Source organism: Eschrichtius robustus, chromosome 14 (assembly GCF_028021215.1).
Source record: "Eschrichtius robustus isolate mEscRob2 chromosome 14, mEscRob2.pri, whole genome shotgun sequence".
In the NCBI taxonomy this organism is placed as follows: Eukaryota; Metazoa; Chordata; class Mammalia; order Artiodactyla; family Eschrichtiidae; genus Eschrichtius; species Eschrichtius robustus.
The window spans coordinates 35,863,006-35,881,894 of NC_090837.1; the positions used below are offsets into that span (position 1 = coordinate 35,863,006).

General features: G+C 38.5%; 1 protein-coding gene across 1 annotated transcript in view; it reads left to right on the plus strand.

The window, feature by feature from the left end:
- MYOM1 (myomesin 1) overlaps positions 1-18,889 on the plus strand; it is a 137,248-nt gene that overhangs the window by 102,816 nt on the left and 15,543 nt on the right. The window contains exons 22-28 of the mRNA XM_068562692.1: positions 5,906-6,062; positions 8,065-8,171; positions 8,289-8,333; positions 13,381-13,517; positions 15,667-15,811; positions 16,570-16,629; positions 16,929-16,996. Coding sequence (XP_068418793.1) covers positions 5,906-6,062; positions 8,065-8,171; positions 8,289-8,333; positions 13,381-13,517; positions 15,667-15,811; positions 16,570-16,629; positions 16,929-16,996 — 719 coding nt within the window. The remainder of the gene's footprint in view (positions 1-5,905; positions 6,063-8,064; positions 8,172-8,288; positions 8,334-13,380; positions 13,518-15,666; positions 15,812-16,569; positions 16,630-16,928; positions 16,997-18,889) is intronic.

The window sequence follows — 18,889 nt, forward strand, 5'->3', positions numbered from 1 at the left end:
ATGAAATTCAAGGTTTGTGAACTGTGCATTAGATTGTGGGCTCCTTCAAAATAAGAACTTTGTTTTCTCTCTGTGTGTCGATAGCCTAGTACCTAGTGTATAGATAAAAAAAATAATGAATGGCTACCATGTTTTGGCGAGAGTGTGACTCTGTTTTGCAGCCACAGCGTGTAAACCTAACCCTAGTATCTCGTAATGAACGCCCTGGTTATGAAGGGTGAGTTGGGAGAGGCCCAGGGGAGGCCCTGATGTAGCACCAGGACCGCTGGTGGGTCAGCCAGCAGTCCTGTCTTCCACATAGGGGACCTCAGCGTTACACGCAGCCGATTACATTTGTTCACTTCTGTCTGCTTCTGTTCTGTCCCACTCTTCAGTTTTTTTAAACACCACACACACACACACACACACACACACACACACTCACACACACCATGGAGAAGGACAAAGAATAAAACTTATAAAAATGACCTATTAATGCAGATATAAAAGACTAAATTATATGAGAAAATTCTCACATCAGATTGTGAAATGTGTGGGAAGATGAATTCCCACTTTTAAATTTTATCTTTTTTTAAAATCATTATTTGGAAGGGAGAGAAAAGTGGGCTGGAGTTAATTTCCAAAAAGTTCATTTTAGCCCTGGGCCGTACTTTAACCCATTCACTTACTGTGGGTAGTGGCAAGCCTGGAGGGACCATTAAAATGCCATTCCACGCAATCCAGTATTCCTCTAGGTCCTCATTAAGGATTTGTTTAGGGTTGGGGCAGCTGACTAGAGACAACTCTTCTTAATTCCTTTTCAGACCAGAATTATCTCCTTCATTTTCTATAGCCAAATCTCCTCTGCTTTTAACTGAATTCTTCATATTCTTGAATAGATTCAAAGGTTGTTTTTGAGAAAAATCTAAGTCCTGACAAACTTTGGTCCACTTTCCCAGCTCAACTCTGTGGGAAAGTGAGATGGCCTTTCATCTAGATGAGAATATCCGTAGGGATTCCATTACTTTGACAGCAGAACATCAAACTTGCTGCCTGCCTGTTAAATATCGGAACCATTCTGCTCATGTTTTAGTCAAATTTAGTGAATGTGTCTCTTTAGACATTTATGAGTTCAACCATGGATTGACAGCAGCTCAGTGCTTGGCAAAAACTCAGGCCGTGGGACATTCTAAAAAGCAAATTTGAGGGTGTGGTAGCTGCACCTCTTTCACTCTTGACGCTGCACCAGGTTAATCTCCACAGGCGTGGTTGTGGACTAGCCTGGGGCCTCTTAGAAATGCTGTCATTACATTGCCCTTGGTTTTCCTAGAGCACTTATAAAAAGAATCATCCATTTCAATGCCATGTATCTTTTGTAAAATCTCACTAGAATTTTTTGCCCATGATGTATCCAAGATCCCTTCATTTAAGGAACGCCACTATTAATTCCTCTTAGATTTTAATATGTGGAAAAAATGGCCTTTCCAGATTAACGTAAGTACCTTCTTTATTACACAAAGAGGAATCTATGAATCTATGTATTTTCCAAAAATGGCTTCCTCTATATATAAACCCAGAATGCAGGAAGAGTCTACCTTTTTTCCAAGGCAACTTCAATTCCATTTCCCATTATAGGTATTATTATAAAATACTTGGTCTACTAAGTCACTCTTTAAAAACACTTTTATTCAAAGAACTATGTTAACCAATTAATTAAAGCTGAACAGTAACAGAAGGCTTTGAATTTGAAAAGCCATGTTGAAAGAGTATGAGAGCATTAGCATTGTAATTCATGTGACAAATAGGGAACAAGCTATAACTTGTTGCCATAATCATTTTAAGACAATAACCTTGTTTTATATTTATACAGTGATACTGTTGAAACTGTGTTCTTTCTTTGTAATAGTAAGTTATTTTGACTAAACATTATTTTCTAAAGAGAATTTTTGTGGAACGTAAGAAATATACCTAGAAAAAAAAAAGGAAATATGCCTAGAAAACTAGTATTTGAATTATTTTCAGTAAATTTTACTTTTCAAAGTCTTGTGATTATGATCACTTTCAGAGCGACACTTTCAGCCGTTGACAGCATCACTGTTTGTCAGGAAGGAGATCAAGCTTTAAATTCTGAGCATAAGTAGGAAACCCACTGCGACTAGAATGTTTTCTTTGTTGGGTTTTTTTTTTATCTTGTCTGTTTATCAAAATATTGGTGTTATGCTTAAGCTTTAATAAGACTAGTTCCAATAAAATAAACATTGCAATTCTAAACTGACATTTCTCATTTAAATCTGTTTTTTCAGTCCAGTGCCTGGCATGTGTAAATATGTATGGAAAATATGAAAGACAAAAGCCCTGCCCTTGTAGAATTTAACCCTGTTCTTGATAAAATAAACAACCAGTGCAACTTTTTGAAAAATGAAAATTAATCAAATACTCATCTTAATGAGTATTTGATTTTTAAAACAGAAGTATGGAAGAGAGTTTTAATTTTTTTCCCCTTTATTTAAATAAATCAACAAATAGCACCCATCACAGCCACAATTATGTGAGCATAAATTGAGGAAATGTTCATGCCTCTCTTTTATCCACTACAGGTATTGTCTACCATGTCCTGATTTGATATAATTAATCAAGAAAAGCTGCACAGATGAGCACAACTCTCTCAGATACTAGTTGACTTTACATCTAATCCCTACTTTTTAGTTTGCCCGTCCAGGCAATTACTTAATTTCAAACCACAAATTTTGATCTAAGACTTTCAAGAAATGCCATGTTGTTTTCTAAAAGTATAAATTATTACATTTTTTTACATTAGAACCCAGCTACACAGTAATGATGTAAAACTCATAGGTTAAAGTGGAAACACACGTATTGCCTGGGACTTAAAAATAACATCTTTTGTTTCATTTCATACTGTCACAAAAGATCTCCAAGTACTTTACAAAAATGAATTGTCCAGAATAATTCAATGAGGCAGCTCTATATCCTTCTCCTAATAGCTGAGGCAATTGAGACAGCAACTAAGCAGGGTTTTTCTATTCTCTAAGTTGCATGGGTTTGGGACCAAATCTGGTCATTCAGAAACCTGAAAAATGTATTGTTTTAAATACCCAGTAGTTCCATTTACCTGAGAATTTACTGCTAGAGCATCAATTATTTAAAATTTCATTCTAAGACTCTTTGATGAAAATTCTCGTAAAATAGATTACACACTTCAGTACCTACCTTTCATACTTCTTGGATGCAATATACTTAATCTCATTTACCTTTTTCTGTATGACTCAGAGCCACAAGTATCCACCTTATTTATTGCCCAGTGTTACGATACAGTGACGTCTTATGGGGTGAGGGGCTGTTTGTCCCTCTACTAAATAACGTCTTTGTGCCTGCTTTTTAGTTTTCTGCTTCCTCTCCTGCTGTCATTTTCCTGATGATAGTAGCTTCTTACTTTCCTCTCTTTTTTGGGTTTAATCTACTGAGAGAAACTGACCAACTAAGCTTGTTAGAATCATCTCAAGCTAAGTAGAGATTCCAAGTGACGGTCTATGGAATTCACCAGTGAGTGTTCAGGAATACTAGTGCGTGAACTTTGTCACATCAGCACTGGCTCTTAGAGACTTGTTTTCATTACTTCTTGGTCTTGGGCAAGATTCCAAATGAGTGAAGTGTTACGGTACAAAGGTTATCCATGTAATTGAGAGGAAAGCCAAGCTAATTATATTCTTCATATGCTTTCCGTTTTATGACTCCTTTGAAGAAAAGTCAAATCTTTCACTTTAGTAAAAATCAAGATTCTTAAGCTAAGCAATATCTTTTCTGCTGTCAACTTAAGTCATACCTCCAACATAATAAACAGCAGGCATATGGATGATTCACTTCCTTTTTTTTTTTTTTTTTTAATAAATTTATTTATTTATTTATTTTTAGCTGTGTTGGGTCTTCATTTCTGTGCGAGGGCTTTCTCTAGTTGCGGCAAGCGGGGGCCACTCTTCATCACGGTGCGCGGGCCTCTCACTGTCGCGGCCTCTCTTGTTGCAGAGCACAGGCTCCAGACGCACAGGCTCAGTAGCTGTGGCTTACGGGCCTAGTTGCTCCGCGGCATGTGGGATCCTCCCAGACCAGGGCTCGAACCCGTGTCCCCTGCGCTAGCAGGCAGCTTCTCAACCACTGCGCCACCAGGGAAACCCTCACTTCCTTTTTAAAGAGATTACAAATAACCCAATGAATGACTAATATGAACAATCTGTCATGCCTCCAAAATAGATATTATGTAAATAGCAAGAAAGGTTTAGTCAACTTCATTACTTCTCCTTTCCTCTTTATAACAATACAGATATGCAGAAGATTTTCCATTTATACTCTCTGTGATTCAGTTATGCTAACTGTGTATTATAATACCATCTAAACCTCAGCATTCTTAGCTGTCAGTCTTTTCTTAAATAACTTGTTCGTTATTTGTTATACAACAATGTTATACATTAATCCTAATGTAAGGATTAGTCATGTGTTACTGGGAATAGAAATAAAACATGGTCTGTGACTTCCAATGGAGTAGACACAGCCCTTAAAAGTAATACATGGGGGACATTTCACTTAGGAAAAATTAAATCTTTAATTGACCTTTATTTCTGTTTATCTATATAGCCAAATGTGAAAATAACCCTTTATTTTTTAAAAAGTAATTTTTAAAAATCTCCTAGAATTAGTCTTCTCTAAGTTTTCTATGTGTTAAAAATCACTTTTTGGAGGTTTATAGTTGAAGCACACACTACTATCAGTAAGGACACAAATTAGACCAACTGCCAGGCTTAGGATCCAACATCCTAATGTCACTCTTTAGGCACTCGTTTTGTTTTGCCCTTCGCCTGGGAGGAGTCTTGCAATTGTTTTTCCCCTGACAAGTTTTATTGAATGATGCAATCTAGAAGAGAAAATCTTTCATCACTTGGGAAGTATCTACTGAAAGGTTTTTTTTATACTTTAAAAAAAATAAAGCTATACCTTTCTGAAATTAAATATATTTTTCCTAATGTATGGAAACAAACTAAGTGTAGACTGGTAATTGAATGAATGGCAATTTGAGAAGAGCATTTTACCTTTTAAATTGGATTTAGGCAGAGATGTGAACATTTTATATGCTATACACACTCTTTGAATTGCTATATTGAATGCAGATATAATTTATTATAACCCTCAAAAAAAACCCCTCAAAACATTAACTTATTGTTTTCTTTTAAAATCCAAAAACTAATCTTGAAACATTTGAATCTCTTGAAATTCATTTCCATAAAGTTCAATAACAATCATTTCTAGGTTTCTGTTGTTCTAATCTAGAATGGCATCTTTAGATTGATTTATGATTACCTGATCGGCAGAACTTGTTTCCATGGAGTTTTTTTTCATTCTTAAATGATTTACAAACTTTGAACATGTGAATATAAGCAATTCTTACTACCTCTACTTTCTCCCCTTCAATTTCCCTTTGGTTTCTTTATCTCTTATCTATCCTTTCTTGATGACTAGTTAGATATGGGTAATATTGAAGCAAAAGTCATGAATTAGGCCCTGATAAGGACCATTCAACTTTCCTTTCTCCCACGGCTGCCTTGTCCTTCTTATTATGGTCAACATACTCCAGTAACTGTCCCACTGGTCACGTCAACCAATTTTCTTCAGCCCTGAACAGACAGTACTGTCCATGGTGTTAGCACTACCTAAGAAACATGGTACATTCATTTAATTCCGTCACAACACAAACGTTGAATTGTAGCAGGATTGTCAGTTGCAGCGAGCAGTTGGGGCTTTTCACTTGCACAGGCTCAAGGCCCTGCTTTAAGGCTACAGTAAAGGATCCCAAGGTAAGGAATTCTTATTTGATTGACTTCTACCAGGAACTATCAGTGCCTTGTTTTTGATCTTCTAGGAACCAAAGAGGTTGTTGTAAATGTGGATGACGATGGAGTCATTTCCTTGAACTTCGAATGTGATCAGATGGCTCCAAATTCTGAGTTCGTCTGGTCCAAAGATTATGTCCCCACGGAGGAGTCTCCACGATTAGAGGTTGAAAGCAAAGGCAACAAGTACGCACCGTTTCAATCCTAACTATGGGTCTCCTTTTCATGAAAGGAGGATGAAGTACGCTTTCCATTTCAAATAAGAGAATGAAATCACAAATATTTTATAACTGGAAATGTAAAAAGTGATAACCAGTATAAACCTTAAAAAATAACAATCCTTATAAAATACTTTTCACATTAGTCCATTTAAAGTATTTTCTCATATGTATCTCACTGTTGACTGAAAAAAAAATGCGCAACGTGAGAGTTATGACTTAAGTTTTATTCGGGGCAAAATGAGGACTATAGCCCAGGAGACAGCATCTCAGACAGCTCTGAGGAACTGCTCCGAAAAGGTAAGGGGGAAAGTCAGTACAGAAGGGATTTTGGTGAAGGGGGAAACGTGCAATCAAAGCACACGTTTTGGCAGAAGCTTGCTGCTAGTCACGAGGAGCCGATGTCTCCATCAATGATTTTAGTGCTTTTCTAGATATGAGAAGATACAAGAAATTGGGCTCATAAAATCTTCTCCTGAAAAATACCTAACTATCTGAAGGCCTGTTCTGCCAGTTTTTCCCAGAGCACGGAGTGCCTCAATCCTGATCTCCACCCTGAACTCCTTTCAGGGTGTGTTGAAGGTCAGCGACTGCAGTGGCTAATGACTTCATCCTTGTAGAAGCAGATGGCGAGCAGCAATTTTTAGTTGACATCGTTTATGATGTAAGAAAAGCTTTAATTGGCATAAAAGTGAACTTCAAAGATGATTCTCATTATTCTACAGAATTTTGAAATCTTAAGTAATGGTGAGGATACTTATGGGGAGGGGTTAAGGAAGAACTTGCTGATTCAAGTTATGGTAAATTAAATGGATGGGGTATAATCTGTTCTGCTTTTTTCACCACCACTTGTGAGCGACACAATAGTGTACTGGAAAGAACGCTGTATGGGAAGCACAGGAGAGATGAGCTCTAGTCCCAGCTCTACCAGGAGCCGGCTGTGTGACCTGGGGCAGCTTTTAATTACATGGACCTTGGATTTCTTTTTCTGTAAAATAGAAGAGAGTGAAGGAGATTAATTTTATGATCTGTTACTTCCTTTCAGCCTCAAGATTTCTTTTATTTCACCTTACTTATCAAGCTTCATATCTTTATAGTGCCAACCAGATTGGATTATATTTGGTAAAGCAAAATATTCCTAAGTATTATTTCTATTACAAAAACCCAATATAGCTCAAAAATAAAAGAAAGAAATAGTAATTTTGTTGGAAAACAGCAAGGAAATACTGAATATATTAATAACTAAAAGACGTTCTGCTGTAACTATGCTGTAAAGTCCTTGAAGTGAAACATAATTTTGGTCAAAGGAAAGACAATCAAACTATAAATTTTTTTTCCTTGACTAACCTATAAATGTTTGGGTGATCTTAGACCCTGACCAGCAATGTGACTCACCAAAGTTAGAAAACAAAGCGAACTAGACGACTGGCCCATTCATTCATTCCACAAGTATTTATTAGGCACATATTGTGTGCCAGACAAGGTATGGAGGCCGGAGGACACAACAGTGAACAAAACAGATCTCGTCCCAAAAGGCATTCAGTGGAGGTATATAGTTAATGAACTAGGCAATACCGATGCCATGTGATAACCTCCAAAACAGGAAGTGCAGGGTTGACATAAGAGAGGCATTGGGAGGTTCTGCCCTGTGAAGAAGAAAAATTTCAGGCTGCCCAGCAAGGGTTGATCAGCTAAAAATATCTTTATTTGGGATGTGCATCGATATGCATCATAGCTTGGGGATGGGAGATTTGTACCAGCTCCCCCTCCCGTCACCATCAGCCCATAGGAGGAGGTCAGGAAAGTCTTCCCAGAAGCAGCAAGAATGAGTGGGCTTTAGGTCAGCAAGGGGGACAGAACAAGTGCTCCATGTGAAGGGAGCGGACGTGCAAATGCCTAGAGACCGGGCAGGGTGCAGGTCCTCAGACCCCACACGGCCTCTCTTCTTATAAAATTATTCTGTTCTGAAGGACGAAAATGACCTTCAAAGACCTCGGGATGGAAGACTTGGGCATCTACTCCTGCGATGTAACAGACACTGATGGAATAGCGTCAAGCTACTTGATAGATGAGGAAGGTAAGTGAAAAATTGGTTCATTCACGAGTCTGCTTTGATTTCTCAGTGATTCTCCAGGATCAAGTGACTTTTCTTTTAGTAGTTCAAGCTCTAATTGTTTTATTTTTCTCCCTACAGAATTGAAACGTTTACTTGCTCTCAGCCAAGAACACAAGTTCCCAAGTAAGTGTCCACAATACATTCACAGAGTTTAGCCATCCCACTACACAATTCTGACAGGATCAAGAGAAGAGGCTCTTGAGAACATATAATGGAGCATATATTGGTAGCTGCAGATGCACTTTCCGAAGGGCTGCTTTTATCTTTGTCATTGTTCTCCAGAGATACAAAGAACACTAACATAGAAGATACATCCCATGCTCTGTTACATAGAGCACTATCGGGTTACATAGGTGTAACAGCTGACCAATTACATTCTTCACCTTTTGCCTACATATTTTGGAACTTTTTACACACACACACACACACACATATCTCCTAGATACATTAATTTGTATGTCTTTTAGGCGAACTGATCTCTTCCTAAGCAATTGAATGTTAGCATTTAATAGAAGAACCATACTTCTAAATAAAGACAGTACCTAACATTTTAAACTCCTGGAAAATAAGGTAAAGATGCCTTGATCAGAAAAAGAATCCCTATGAACTATCTACAAACCCTTCAATGAAGCACCTTCTATTTAAAAGATTAAATTCCAGAGTTGACACCTAAGAGAAGAGAAAGAAGACTGAAACGATACGCAGAAAGTTCCACTGGCCTGATAGGATCTCTTGCCCATTGGTACCCACTGGCCAAAGTAGTGAAGCATCCAGAAAGTTACACCTTAGAGTTTGAAAAAACAAAGAGTGATAGCATCACTGATTCTTTTAAATCAGGAATTTTTTTCATTCCTTAATCCCTAAAATATAACTTCTTCACTAATACAGGAGTTTCAGGAACCCAGGGAACTAAACCCTGACCCCAAACTATACGCAAAACGTGTGTGTTTGTAGATGTGCATTTTTCTAGGGCGAGGATCTACAGCTTTCCTGAAATTCTCAGCAGAGCTGTGATTAAAAAACAAACACTGCTCTAAAACTAGTTGTCTGACCTCTCTCACATTCCCAAGGAATGCATGTTTGATGGTGAGGCTGGGTGTTGGTGACTATTGGCCTCAGCTGGAATGTTCTCAAAACCAGCTTTATTCAACAAAGCACAGTGGGGTGCCTGTGGAGTGTGAATGCAGAAAGCAGGCTTTCTGAATTCTAGGGGAGAACCGTTTGTTTCTCGTCTGTAAGCTTATTCACCATCAAACTGGAAAAGTAACACCAAGAATAGAGTCTTAAAAGTTATTCTTTTTAAAATTGTATGGAAGGCAGAGGTTTGGCCTGGACTGTCTTTGTTCTGTGCTCTGTGAACCTGAGCACGTCATCCCAATTTCCCCATTGCCTGGTTTCTTTTCCCGGAATGGCTGTTGTAATTGTTCACAGCACCCACCACATAGAGGGGCTGTGAGAGACAATCAACAGGGCGTTGGTTAATCCTGAACTCTTCAGGGAAAATATAAATGTTAATTGAAACAGAAGAGTGACCTAGAAAAACCCACTTGCAGAAGAACTGTCTGCCAGCCACACTGATGTCCTCCCTTCATGTTCCCAGGGCCGTGAAGAGGGGAGTGGAGGAGAGGGTCACCGTGCCGAGCACAGCAGGAGCCTGTGAATGCTCGCACTGTCTACAACGTGAGACAGAAACAGCAGCACCTACTAATCTAATCTAGTTAGTCAGACAGTAAATATTGTCAAAGTGTCTAGGCAACAGCTGGTCCAAACAACATTTACATTTAGCTTAAAGGATGGAGATGAGAGAAGTTGGGGTGTTACTGTTGAATTGGAGGTGCCCAGCCTCCCTGAAGTTCAATAATCATATGGACTTGCCGATAGTAATTGCTTGCTGTCACTGTCATTTATGCTGAGATATTTTATTCTGCATGAGCATAAGCACTTCAGTTGTTGGTTCTAGGAGAGGGGGTAGCAGCAAACTCAGGTACCCTACTATTAGAGATCAGGTGTGGCATTTGGGTCGGCGCAGAGAGAACCCAAAAATGTGTTAAAAGCTCTGATGTGCAGGTATGACTCTCCCAACCGTAGGGAGCTCCCGTGAACCCGTTGAAGCAAGGTTTAAAGTATCACAGCTCCAGTACTTTTCTCTCCCCAACCACTGTTGGATCAGCCAGGTCACTACATGAATATTTTCAGAGATCTGATGATAGAGTCAAAGCAGCATATCCAATTTCTCAATTTATACCCACTTCCTCTTAGTATATGTTGACACATAAGCCATTTTCTTGAGATTTTGTAAGGTCTTAACTGGTCTCGTCTCTTACAGAGTATAATAAAGAGTGTGCTGTTCCTTTATCCCTTGGCACAGTAAATTCTCCTGTTTTAAGCTGTTTTCAAAAATATATTGAAAACCACTAAACATATGCCTTAAACCTACAAATGACAGATATTTTGCTGGAGCAAATTAACTGCCAGAGAAAAGAGCCTAAGGAAATTTAGGGCTGAGCAGAAGGAAAAAATAAAAATATATAAAGCTAAAAATAGAAAATAACCTAGTCTGTCTTGCCAGTAGTGATACTAAATTGCAGTGTAGAGAGGCAGTTTATTTGAATATATATGTGTGTGTGTGTGTATATATATATATATATATCAAAAACATACGTGTGTGTGTATACCTAAAATTCAAGGTATATGGGGGGATGGTGGGAGATATACTTCAGTATCAACAACATCCTGCAGGCCTCTCGCCTTTTGAGATGGACCACATTCTGTCTACGGAATGTGTATCTCTCTAAATAAATACACTTCTCACCTAAAGAAAAACAGAAACAAAAACATCCTGCATAATATATCTTTTTATTTGTAGACATTGCTTATTATCCCACTTGTACATATTACACTCTATGAGTACAGACATACACAAGCATATATACATAAATTATATCTATCTGGTATGTCCTCTTAGGTATAAATATAACATACAATTGGTGGTTGTAGGGTGTTGTTTAAACAACTGAAGGAAGAGTCACCAAAATATTAATTTATTATATGCTGTTTATAGGGTGCTTAAACAGAATGTCATCATACTCTACAATGACCTTAAAAGGGTCACTACTATGGTGATTTAATTTGAGAGATGAAGAAAGTGAGACACAGAGAGGTTAAGTAATTAGACCAGATGTGCACAGCTGGTACCTGGGCATAAGCCCAGGTGGTCTGACACTAACCAGGACATGGGCTGTTTCTGTGTGTGCATCCTGGTGGCCAGTGCTCCCCAGACAATGGCCCCATTACTCAGAGAGGACCGTGAACATTAAGGGATCTGGAGGCTTCCAGGAGAGCGTGGGAGCGTGTCCCCTCCCCACCACCGCCACACTGAGCTTCTTAGTAACTGCATCACTCATGTATTAGATTCCCTAGAGTGAGATTTCCAGATGTTTCTGGAAGAGATCCTACTCTCTATTCCCCTCAAGACTTACTTGTAGCAAGCAGGAGCGTCCTGTAGGGAGAAAACTTAGCCTCTGCTCTCACCACCCTGGGGTCTGTTGCTGATCTGCTCTTACTGGAAAACCACTAGTGTTCTTCAGAGTGGACGGCCAGGACCATAAGAGCACAGAATAGAGGGAACAACCCTGGTCTCAGCTCTGCTACCCAGATATGTTACTAAGCTTTCCTAAGGCTGAGTTTTGTCATCAGTAAAATCAGGGGAGAAAGAAAACTCCTTTCTCGAGCAGCGGTCATTATTCACAGTGGCTCAATGTATTCTGGTACCATATTCACTCTCGGTGGCCCTGTGAGGCAGATAGTATCCATGTTAGCAGGTGAGGAACACAAGGTTTCAGGGGTAGATAACTGTCGTTGATCAAGGTGTGGCCCTTTTCTGTCCACAGGGGACACCCTCAGTAGATGATGTCTGAGCCTCCTTTCAGCTCTGCATGGAATGACTCTATAACTGAGTTTCACAATGAATATGGAATAGTGCAAAGGAAAGGCATCCCTTGAAGCTTGAAAAGGGTAGTTTTAGGATAAATACAAAAAACATTAATGTACATTTTGTACAAGTTTATACCAAGCTTATAATTAAAGCTTATAATTTAAAATGTAGCATAGCTAAAATTTCGAAATATATTTAAGAATAGTTGAGAGAAAGCAAAGGGTGATTTCCCCTAACAGAAGTGAAGGACTACAAAACTTTGAGAAACAACCAGCTTGTTCCACAAAGGATGCCCAGGAGCCACCTCTGATACAGATCTGCTGGCTTGGAGGAGCCTTCGTAGAGAACGTTTTCAAGTTACAAGAAATTTAGAAACTGGTTTTGAGAGATGTCAGCCAACCTTTTAAAAATTTCACTCATGTTCAAATGGCTTAAGCGATACAGGTGTAAATCAGAGATATCACATGGTTCCTTACTTTCTATGTGAAGCAAGCCATGCTATATTTTAATATAGCTTCTTGATAATGACTTGCTTATTTGCATCTGAAAAGTTTTGCTTGATCTAAGAACTTAAATGAACTGGTATACCATTGGGATGGATAGGGTTTAAATGACAAGCTGGTTCATCTTATATATGTAATCAAAATTAATTCTTTCTTAAGATTCATTTTTTAAAACATTTTTAAAAACCTCCAAAGTGAGTTAAATTGTTGGAAAAAATCAAATTGAACTCTTTTTCCAAATATTTTGAAGTAATTAAATCATAGAATGTTGGAGCAGGAAAATACCCTGGTCAATTAAGACATTCAGTTCAATTCCATCCATTTACAGATGAGTCAAGTGAGGCCCAGAGATGCGAAGTGAACTGCCTCACATCACAGTTTGTTAGTAGCTGACCTTGAACTACTGGGGCCAGCTCAAGACTCTTTTCATCATACTTTGTTATTGTCCCTAAGTAAAGCTAACCAAAGCCACAGGAGAGAGTCACAGAGGTTAGCTGAAGGACCCTGGGAGGTCAGTTCATCTTCCTCATTTTTATAGTTAAGACATCTATGACAGTCAGGATTAGAACCCAGTTCTACTGTCCCTCAAAATCAAACTTTCTGTACAGTGCTCTCACTGAAAGAAGCAAGGTGCTACATCATCACTTCCATTGTTTTTCACTTGTTGGAAAAATCTGTATCAATACAAATGGTTACCAATATTAACTACTACTCTTATTTTTATCTTTCATAGCTGTCCCAGTTAAATCAGAGTTGGCAGTTGAAATTTTGGAGAAAGGCCAGGTCCGGTTTTGGATGCAGGCTGAGAAGCTGTCTGGCAACGCCAAAGTCAACTACGTATTTAATGACAAGGAAATTTTTGAAGGGCCGGTAGGTTTTACACTTTTTAGATTTCTAAACATATCATTGTAGAATGTGCTGGGAAACCTCTATTAGAATGCAGATAAGTTGTTACGAAAACCACTGGACGTGGGGTGAGGGGGTTTAAATCATTTCACATGTGAAAAGTGTGGAAGAAAATACAGATTGATTATATCATATTATCCAAAACTAGGATACTTCTGAGAATGAAAGAAGATGCTAATAATAATTTTTCCAGGATAACAGTCATCAACCAAAACTGTCTCAGGCAAATGAGGAAGTTGGTCACCTATGAAAAAAACTGAAGGCAGAGGGGCCAGCGCCCTTGCCTGAACACAGATACTCACATCAGAGACTCCAGTGGCGTCTTGGTTTTTCATATGGAAGAATTGTTCTAATGGCTCAGAAAAAAATGTAAAAAAAAAATCTCATTGCTTTTCTGATTAAAAATGCAATTCATCCTTATTGTAAAAAATTTAAAGACTCAGAAAAGACAAACCACAAATTCTTACAACTTTTTGATATACATATTAATATATACTTTTGGTCTTTTTCTATACTTCTTTGTGTGTATGTCAATTTGTATATTATTTACATAGGTGATTATGTATATCATATTTACTATTTCTTTGCTTTTAATGTAAACATAGTTTCTACAGATAGAGTTACAACATCTGCACTTTATCTGTCCTCCCCAGACATCAGTAGAGCCAGCATCAGGCTTGTGCCTGGTGGTACTGAAGAACTTGGGTTTAGGGGCCCTGTCTCATACCTGTCTTCTCATGGGTGTAAACGGGGGACTAAAAAGATGGGGGAGAGGTGTGGTTTGTGGCCATGATTAACAACCTATTCCCCTTTCCTCAAAATGTGTTTTTTAAATATTTGAGGATTCATTAGTTAGAGGGAGAATGAGTAACATGAATAGCAGAAGAATACGCAGTGTATTACTTTTCAGCTCATGTAGTACCTGTGCAGAGCAGGAACAAGGCACACATGGGTCCACTGTGGTCCCTCTCCTCCCTGTTTTCAAAATGCTCTCATCGACTGTGGTGATCACCGTCTGGCCAGTGGGGAGGAAGGAAGAGCCTTGTTGGTATCACTGCCACCACAGCCATTGAGGGAACACTCGTACCCATGTGTGTAGAGGCACTCCCCTTCACGTCTTCACACACGCATGTGGCGCATGCACACACACACACACATACACACACACACACACACACACAGAACTTGAAGAGCAGTTTATTGTCATTGCAATTGGTTCTAATCATACTATTTCACTGGGTGGAAATTACTGTCTTAGGTCAGGTTCCCTAGGAGAGTCTGAAATAGAGTTTCTCCTTCAAGTGGTTTATGGGGGTTACTCTCAGGGGTAGGAGCGAGGGACACAAGCCAAGGTATGGGGCAAGCTAATCAAAAAGGGGTCTCTGTTGAAGACTGGCTCCCTGCGGGGGAAACTCCAGGGCATGAATTGCACCACAGAGTTGATCCCAGACCTGAGCCTTCATTCTGTGACATTTTATAGGAAAACTTCATTAGTTCAAATCTGTTATGGAATTGTGCTTGTAAGCCCAAGGACTAAGACTTATCTTTACATTGAAAAAAAAAGTTGCGTAAGGAAGATGATAAAATAAGCACAGTCTAGCAGGGCAATTTATGTTCATTAAGAGCAAATGGGCTTCCAATGCTTTAGAAGCATTTTTATCCACATATTAATTCAGCAGATGTTTATTAATTGGCTGCTATATTCCATGCATGTGCTACATGCCAGGGGTATAGCAATGATTGAGACAAACACTTCTCTCACGTTGCTTATAGCTGTTGCATTATTCAGTTAGTTGAAAATAATGTAATCTGGAAAGAAAAATGGGAATCTAAAAACAACTTTTCGATAACATTTTGTGATTTGGGGTAACAAAAGTTTATGTTTAAAAAACTAAATGTCAGACTTTTAGTAATCAGTTCCGGTCAACGTCATATATTCCACATAATAGTTTCCTTTTTCTGGGTACAAGATTTTGAAACTTTGCTCACTTAAAAAAATGTGAACAAGAAACTATTAAATTATGATACTTTGGACTTTGTGTGTTTATTTTATATGGCTTATTGTCATCCTATCTATCTCACTTATTTCTCTCTTTTACTTTTCACATTGAAGAAATATAAGATGCATATTGACCAAAGCACTGGTATAATTGAAATGTTTATGGAAAAGCTGCAGTATGAGGATGAGGGCACGTATACTTTCCAGATTCAAGATGGAAGAGCGACTGGCCATTCTACTCTTGTTCTCATTGGAGATGGTAAGGGTTCTGTGAAACAGTATCTGGAAGATTTTGCTACTCCTTTCAATGCAAATACGCCATCGCACGAAAGTGACCATGTGGGAGGAAGTAAAAATTATTTCTTGATTAGATTCCAATGTTCAAAGTGCAATTTGCAATTAATACTTTCCATAGTATTTCATTTCATAGAATTGAAAGTTAATTTAAAAGGACACCAAAGTTATCACTGGCCCACAGGCAAGACTGCACTTAAATTATCTCATATATAAACAAGTATTTATAACTAAAATTCTCCAGTGAAGGATATTGCAATACAACCAAGACAGTATTATGTCTCAGAAACAAACTATGATACTATCTTATAATGTGCACCTACTCTAAATTACTTAAATGAAGAAGATAAATATGCAAGAGTAGAGCATGCCAAATCTAATGGATGATTACCCGTTAGAACTAGGTTGTATGGCAGCTGTCATAAGCCAGTGTGGAAATCACCAAGATTTAAAATGTGGTATTTAATAAAGCAGTGGAAAGGCTGGCCAGGTCTCTACATTTGCAATAGCCAAAGCTATTTCACTATTTCCTGACTTATGACCTTGAACAAGTTTCTTAACCTTTCTAAGCCTTTTTCTTCATCTATGAATACTGAAAACAAATAGGGTGGTCATGGTGTATGAGTGTTATAACAACGAATCTAAATCACTTAGCACAGTGACTGGCATGTACATTTATACCACTCAACTCAATTTCATATTTCCTTGTTTTTCAATTTTCAGTTTATAAAAAGCTCCAGAAAGAAGCTGAACTCCAGCGTCAAGAATGGATCAGGAAACAAGGTAAACATAGGCAGTGAATAAAGAGAAAAGCTTCAATTTCTTGAACAAAATATTCCAAGATTATTTCCATAACAAATTAAATGAATATTATTGCTTATGTTAATAATGCCCTGGTTAATAAAAATAATTGAAAAAATATTTATTATTAAATGTGTATCCATTTAAAATATTTTAAAACTAAATCTTGAATTTTTAAAACTTCACTTTAGATGTAAATCACCTTAGAATTTAAGAATGAGCTTGGATTTTTGCATTCATGATTAATATTGCTGATTGCTGATATCATTAAAATTTTATAGGTCCACATTTCACTGAGTATTTGAGCTGGGAAGTGACTGGTGAATGTAATGTACTATTGAAATGCAAGGTAAGAAGTAGATAAATTTCTAATAATTTGATACAAGGGAAATAAAGATAAAATAGAATGTGAGAAGAAAAGGAAGATCAACTTTTTATCTCCTCCATTTAGACCAAAATGATAAGTGACGTGCCTTTACTGTTGAATGTTACTGTTGGTTGGTAAGAAATATTTAAAATAAAACAACATAAAAATATGGGAAGTCAAGACGATAGTTTTTATTCATTACTCACACCCTAGTTAATAAGGACAGACTCTCCTTTTTTTTTCATTAAGACCACTTTTTTAGAGCAGTTTTATGTTCACAGCAAAATTGAAGGGAAGGTACAGAGATTTCCCATATACCCCTGTCCCTATATACACATAGCCTCGCTCATTATCAACATTCCCATCAAAGTGGTACATTTGTTACAATTGATGAACCTACATGGACACATCATTACCCAAAATCCATAGTTTACATTAGGGTGCACTCTTGGAGTTGTACATTCCATGAGTTTGGACAAACGTGTAAAAACATGTATCCATCCTTATAGTATCATACAGAGTATTTTCACTGCCCTAAAAAGCCTCTGTGCTCTGCCTGCTCGTCCCTCACTAACCCCCTCGACCAGCTCTTTTTCAATTATTAATCTCAGAAGAATCTCACATCATCTTCGTTGCATTCTAAGTGGTAGATCTATTCCAGAATCATTCCAGCCACACTGTGTTTCTATGGAAGTTTGGCAATTTTTTTAATCTAAATTGTGTGACTGGCACAACAGTACCTTCGAGTCTTGGGCAGCTCTGCTGCTGGTTCTGAAAACCCTGTGCTCCCTTGAGGGGAGCGGTTTGGTAAAGAGTTTGCAGCTCACAACCAATTATGTTATTAGGCCTTTGAAACATTTAGGAAAAAAAAGTTCCACATCACATTCTAAATTATCATGTACCTTAGTGTATGGTGTTCAGCTGCGTGAGTCATCAAACGTTTTTGGATAAGAACTGCTGGTTGAGGTTGGAGTGTGAAGGTTGTGATGGTGGATGGTGACTACAAAGCAGATGCACAGATTTGGCGTTTCGCACGTAGTTGTCATTATAAAAGCCAGAACACAAATACTCCAGTCTCTGCTGGATCTGATAAATTCAAAGAAACAGCAGTCTACCAGAAAAGTATAGGAAAAATCAATGCTGGATTTTAGCCTCTTAGGAAATGGCAGAGCTTCTTGAAAAACACTTTCTCAGGCAGCAGCTAAAACCCGCACCGCCTCTCTCTCCTCCTGACTGTCCACGGCTGCGTGCCCCCACTTACTTTTTCCTCATACTGCCCACCCCAGAAACCATCCCTTCCTCAGGGGCCCCCACATCCGTGCGTCCTTCTTTCTGTGCTTCCTGTTGCACTAGGCTTCTGGGAAGTGAGCTCTGCAGCCCTATTCTGATGGTTTTCCTCAAGAGAATCAGCCCCTTACCCAGATCCTGACCAACCACGGGAGCCTAGAAGTAGGTTCTGAATATTCATTCGTTATGTATTCATAACTTCGAATGGCCTTCTTCTTTCAGCTTCTCTGACACAATCCTTTTTCAAGGCCCAACTCAGTCATCTCCTCTGTAAGGCCTCCCCCTTCTCAGTCTGGGTAAAATGAACCTTCCTCTGTCCTCCCACAGTTCTTTGTTTCATTATTATAGCAATTTATGTACATTTAGCAATTTACATATTGCATTAGAGTTAATGGAGTATGTGCAGCCAAACATTCAGACTCTGAGACTACCATGGGCCCCACTTGGAACTAGTCTACTCAAAAGAATATGGACAAGAACCCCAGCTGGCCTACGAGGCCATGCTGGGCACTCCTGTCCTGCAGGAGTCCACATCAGGAATCACTCCCTTCACCACCCACAGGTGACAGCTCAGGTGCAAGGAGACAA